General features: G+C 48.0%; 1 protein-coding gene across 1 annotated transcript in view; it reads left to right on the top strand.

Annotated features, from left to right (window-relative positions):
- Positions 1-820: 820 nt before the first annotated feature.
- TRIM24 (tripartite motif containing 24) overlaps positions 821-6,000 on the top strand; it is a 69,419-nt gene continuing 64,239 nt past the window's right edge. Inside the window, exon 1 of the mRNA XM_062616400.1 lies at positions 821-1,300. Within this exon, the coding sequence (XP_062472384.1) occupies positions 925-1,300 (376 nt within the window). The 5' untranslated portion in view covers positions 821-924. The remainder of the gene's footprint in view (positions 1,301-6,000) is intronic.

The raw sequence follows: 6,000 nt of genomic DNA, 5'->3' as shown, positions 1-6,000 counted from the left end.
ATGCAGAACAGTGGGAAGCACACGGGCTCTGGGATTTTAAACGCAGGTATCTGGAATATTCTCAGGAGCTCGGACCAGTTTATGATTTACCTGTGACAAACATGTAAGCAGTGCTTCCTTCACGTCTGCACATGGACTTAAGTTCCAAGTGTTACATCTCCTTTTGATGCAGCCCAGGATACGGTTGGCTTTCTGGGCTGCAAGCGCACAATTAAGCTGGCTCATTTTCAGTTTCTCATTGACCAACACCCCCAAGTCCTCCTCCGCAGGGCTGCTCTGAATCTCTTCTTTGCCCAACCTGTAGCTGTGCCTGGGACAGCTCTGACAGAGGGGCAGGACCCTGCACTCGGCCTGGTTGAACTTCATAAGGTTGGCACTGGCCACCTCTCAAGCATGTCCAGATCCCTCTGGATCCCATCCCTTCCCACCGCCGTGTCAACCCGTTATTTGGCAGGGTCTGTGAGGACCATGGGCTCCAGTCGTCAACGCCATGTGTGTGCGGTGCGCTACCTACCTTCCCGCGCTACCCTCCGCCCTAGGGAGAGGGAGGAGCCTACAGCGAGGTGGGGCCTATGAGGGCGGGGCCCTCGGGGCGGGGCTTCCGCAGGCGTTCGTCCCGGTTCCGGCAGGGAAGGGGCGGGGCAGGAGGAGCACCCGCCGCACGCAGCGGTGGAGGCGTGGCCTCTCAGGGGGCGTGGCGCGGAGGGGCGGAGCTGGTCTGACACCGCGGGCGGGGCGGGGCGCAGCGGGGCGAGGGGCGGGTGCGGGCCGCCGTTGGGCAGCGTCTTCCCGGGGCAGGCACACAAACACCGCGGGCTGCCGGGGGTGGGGGTCGGGTGCCCGGGACTGAGCGAGCGAGGGAAGCGGCGGGAGCAGCGGGGCCGCCACGCCTCCCTTCAGGACTGCGGCGGCCGGCGCAGGACAATGGAAGAGGCGGCGGCGACGGTAGCGGGCGCGGCGGGGGGGCCTTGCCCGGCGGATCGCACGGGAGCGGCGGCGCTGAGCGGGGAAAACGAGGCCGAGAGCCGGCAGGGTCCGGCGGAGCGCGGCGGGGAGGTGGCCCCGCTCAACCTGTTGGATACTTGCGGCGTGTGCGGACAGCCCATCCAGAGCCGGCGTCCCAAATTGCTGCCCTGCCTCCACTCCGTCTGCCTCCGCTGCCTGCCGCAGCCCGAACGCTACCTCATGCTTCCCCCCGCTATCCCCTTCTCGGCCGTCGGCACCCCGAAGGAGCCGCAGCCGCCGGTGCCCTCCTCTTCGTCCGTCTCATCTCCGGCCTCACCCGTGCACTGCACTCCCGGTAAGTCGCCCTTTCGCTGCCGGCACCCGAAGTTGGGGGTGCTGTCTCACTCCCTTCCGCCGGAGCCGTGTGTGTCGCGATAGACGTGGGGGTGGGAGCTGTCGCGACGGGCCCTTGGGAAGCAGCGGGTGCAATGGCGGGGTGCAGGTACCCGGCCGCGGGGCTGCTGGGGCATGGACCTGTCAGTGCTCGGGGCGGGCTGTGCTCGCCAGCGCCAAGGGTCTGTGTGTGTTGTGTATGTTTCGGGTTTTAATTATTTGTGTTTAAATTTCCCACCTCGGAAGGGACGGCGGTAATTGCACTTTCCCAGGACCTCTCTCTGTGCCGGTAGAGCGGAGAGGCGGGAGCAGTTTCTCTTCTCCCCCCGCAGGATCTCGGGTACGGGGCCACTTCCCTCTGTGTGTGTTGGGGGGGTGCACCCAGAACGGGTTTGCTTTTGCACTGCGGCCGGCGGGAAACTTGAAATCGGCGTGGTGAGGCAGGAGAACGTAGCGAGGAAATAGGCTTGAGTTCTGTTTGGTGGCCGGGGAGAAGGGAGATGGACGGCGGGGGGGGGGGGGGGGATCCGGCAGATGACACCCTCTTCACACGGGGTTCGCGGGGAGGGTCGGAGCACCGGGGCCGTACCGAGTGCGGTCGGGCAAGCAATACTTGTACACGTGATGGGCAGCCTGGATCTGGTCACGCGTTACTGTGTAAATTACGTGCTTGACTGTGGCGCTGAAGGGAGAATGCCGTGACGAAGTTTTGGTACTGACAGCTACTGACATAGTAACTCATGTCAGTGTGTTTACGGTACATCTTCCACAGCAAGGTGCGGTTTTATAAACTCCTGCAATCCGAAAGTATTTTCCTAATGTTTTTCTTAGGTCTAGTGGGTTGCTTAATTTTGTAAAAGGCAACTTCATCTTGGGAGAAGGTGCAGACAAGCATCCTCTAGTGGAAATGGGTGAAGATCCTGGAGAAACTAAATAGAAAAGAGCAAGTGTGGTCGAAGCTGAGTTTCTCTAAGTATCAGTGGAGGTTGTGCTTATTGGGATGTGTAGTGGGGGCTTAATTGAAAGCTCTTCATGAAGAAAGGAGTAGTAACTCCAGGTTGGCCATTCTTAAAGAAATATTGGCTATTGTCCTTGAAGGACATTTAGGAAACCTTTGCTATCGTGCCAGGAGTTCTGATGAACAGAAAGATTGCGACATGAATGTGCAATATGCTTGCAGCAATTCATACAGGAGCACACCCTCATGAGAGAAAGGAATATTTGGGACAACTGGACCAGAGACAGCCTTGCTTCAGAATATCTGAGAAGGTCCCGAGTATGCTATTAACAGGATACGCTAAGCCTCATCATCTGTGTGAATGTCTGTGTTAGTGTATTCATTCAGTCTTTAATTTTAGCATGTGATTTGGATAGTAGTCAGACTGCCTAGTCAGTAGTTCCAGAGTGGGAAAATCTGAGCCCAAAGCTGTGGTATATTTAAGCTTGGTTGATCCAGGAGGTGTTATTCCTTGTACATCTACAAGTAGAACTGTAAAGTTCTGCATGAGAGGAACAGAAGCAGCACAAGCTTTGGCGTATGATGGGATATTTCAAGATGAGATACTTAGAAGTGAGAAAGAGGGCAGAGACGTAGCTAGCTTAGGGGTTGCAACACAGGCTGAGAAACAACATAATCATTGTCCTACAAGTTTTGAGGTCATGAACAGTGTCGCTCAATTCCCAGATGTTCAGTTTAAATATAGCAAAAAAAAGGCTCTTGAGTAAGAAATAAGATGCATCATAAGAATGAAAAGATTAGTGCTATTCAAACATCTGCTTGAAGGGAAAAATATTAGACAAAATAATGAATTATAGCAACAGTAAATGTGGAACCTAAGTGTGGTGGCTCTGTACGAATGACGGAAACAGTACATATGCCTCCTCCTACAAATTTACAGACATACTATTGTTTGGTGATGTTATTTTTACCCTGTTGTCTTTTCTTTCAAGTCATTTTCATGCTTCCATGCTACCATTCATTGGCCAATGGGAAGAAGAAACTTGTATAGATCTCGCTCTCCTTGATGCATTCTTACATGTTCTTGAGGTTTTTAGCCCGTTTAAAATTATGATGTCTGTACACTAGCAAGCTAAGTCCTAACTTGATGATGTGTGTGGGCTGCTGTTTTCCAATTGATATAAAAAAGTTCTGAGCTTAAGTTAGAATTGATTTAAAAACAAACAAACAAAACCCAAGTGTCAGTCCTTGGAGCTGATTTTGATTATACTGAGGAAAAATATTATGGTTGGAGGAGTTCTTAAATTCTCAGAAAATGAAAGGAAGGACAAAGCAGTGCAAATCTGTTACCCCTTCTGCTAATATGTTGTGCAAAATGTTTCTGTGGAGTGACCTGAAGAAATAAACTGGAGTAGAAGCTTAGAAAGTTGGATGGTAAATGTCCCTCATAATTTAAATTATGAGATTACTATGACTAAACTGAAGAAATGAACAGCAAGGAAGCTGTTTGTGCTGGAAGGAATGTCCCGGGTAAGGAATACAATAGTACTGCAAACTATGAAAAGATACTGAAAGATAAGCAGACTGCTTATGTACATGTGCTGTGCAGTAAGATGTTACACAAAGAAGCCTGAAGAAGGAGTGGTAGAAAGGAGTCTGGCTTGGACAAAGCAGGTGAAGTGATTTGTGATTTGGAGAGATCTTCAGGAACTCTCCAAAAAACTTTAAGTTGACAAGCAGGTATTCTTTATCGCGGTGCCTGGAGACGGAGGATAGCTCCTCCTAGCGTGCCTTGTCCGACCATCAACCAGGCTGTGATTATATTGTCCTTAAACATACATATTCATTAGATTACATACATATTCATTGAGTTACTTATCCATTGCATCATGCTTCTAGAGAATTCCTCCCGCATATGCACTAAAATGTGGTAGTGGGCTTTGGGACCCTTAGTAGTTATTTCTTCCTCATCTTCCTCTTCATCACTTTGTTTTAGGATCCTTGTCATGTCAGTAACCACCAGGCTGGTTCTGGCCAGTTCTTGTCCAATGCTTATCTTAGCCATTTCCTTATGTCTATAGTTGCTAACAAAGCCTAACTTCCTTGAAGTTACTTATTTACAACCCCATTCTTCAATCAACCCCATTCTTCATTTGAAAAGTGCTTCACTAGGCCAGCCTTCAGAAGGAGTGTTGTGCTAACACCCAAATGAGTTGAGAAACAGTTAGCCAAAGAGGAACTGAGGTTCAAGTATGTTCTGGATATGCTTTTTGTCTTCAGTGGAGTGTTCCCAGGCAGAAATGGTCCTTCGCTTTACTGGAATAATTCATACCTTCAACTTCCAAGGTACAGACAAGTTTACCTGGGAGAATGTTGGCTTGCTTCCTGTAAATATGCTAACAACTGAGTGCTGTGAAAAAAATGTTCAAACATAAAGATCTAGAATGGGTTAACAATTCTAGTGTTGCTTTCTTGAATATGAAGTTTAGCATTGATAATGGCAAAGGCAAATGTCAAGGCATGCAAAGGAGTTTCCTGCAGTGGATGTTAATCAGTATTTCTCCTGCAAAGGCATGATTGTGGCAAGGCCAGTTGACATGGATGTACATTACACTGCCACGTGCATTCAGTTTTGTAATAAAATAATTCCTATAGAAAAGGAAACCTGGAGTTTCTGATCTCTGTACCATTTCTGAAGTTTAAGATGTTGCAGAATCAGCTGTGTGTCAGACTTCAGTGGTCTTAGCTAGCACTGAAGAACTCACAGCTTGTTTTCTCAATGTCCAGTGGCAGCTTATTTGATACGATTTTTTTGTTGTTCCTGTTGCATTGCCAAAAACCAGGCTTCCAGGTACAGAACATTATAACCTATGGGAAGTGCTGCAAATGTAGGTCTTTAAGTGTGATACTAGCTTGTGAGCAAGAGTTCAAGGCCAGGCTGGACAGAGCCTTGGGCAACATGGTCTAGTGTGAGGTGTCCTTGCCCATGGCAGGGGGGCTGGAATTAGATGATCTTAAGGTCCTTTCCAACCCAAACCATTCTATGATTCTATGACTCTGCAACTAAATAACTTGGCTAACTTCATGTGCGTTTTCTTTTTTTGTCTCTCAAATGGACATTATGTACTACTTGATTGTGTGAGCTGTAACTGGTGCATACAAGAAGGCTGTTATTAGAAATCTGCCATTTGCCCAAATTTTGTCCAGAGTGGTGCTTCAGTGGCTAGTTGAGTAGTAGTTCATCCTTAATTAAAGGACAGCATTCATAATGTGAGGAGTATCTGGACATCATAGTACTCTTGTGTAATTTTTAAATGAAAAAGGTATATGAAAACTGCAAAGTTACAGGGTGAGATTCTGTTCCTTTCCAAAAATTTTGGTTACTTTTTATCATCAATCTGTACAGCAAATAGATTGGGAATTGGTATGGGAAAAAACTTGTGAATGGAAATGTGTAGCAGAGTTTTATGCAGATATCATGATTAAATGTGTCAATACCAAAAATAGTGGAGGGATGATTTGCTTTGTTTGTTTTATCTATAGACAAACCTACTAGCAAACAAATCTATGAAGTTGTTGAAAGCATGTAATATTTTGACACTCCCAGGATATAAATTACTGGAGAATGTCCCGACCAACAACTTGAATATGTTCAGTACTTGATGTTATTTAAGGAATGCATACTTCATAATTACAAAGCAAGG

The sequence above is a fragment of the Pezoporus occidentalis genome, unplaced genomic scaffold, assembly GCF_034315485.1.
Source record: "Pezoporus occidentalis ecotype Australia unplaced genomic scaffold, CSIRO_AGI_Poc_V1 ctg19, whole genome shotgun sequence".
In the NCBI taxonomy this organism is placed as follows: domain Eukaryota; kingdom Metazoa; phylum Chordata; class Aves; order Psittaciformes; family Psittacidae; genus Pezoporus; species Pezoporus occidentalis.
This window is presented reverse-complemented; position numbering and strand designations above follow the sequence as displayed.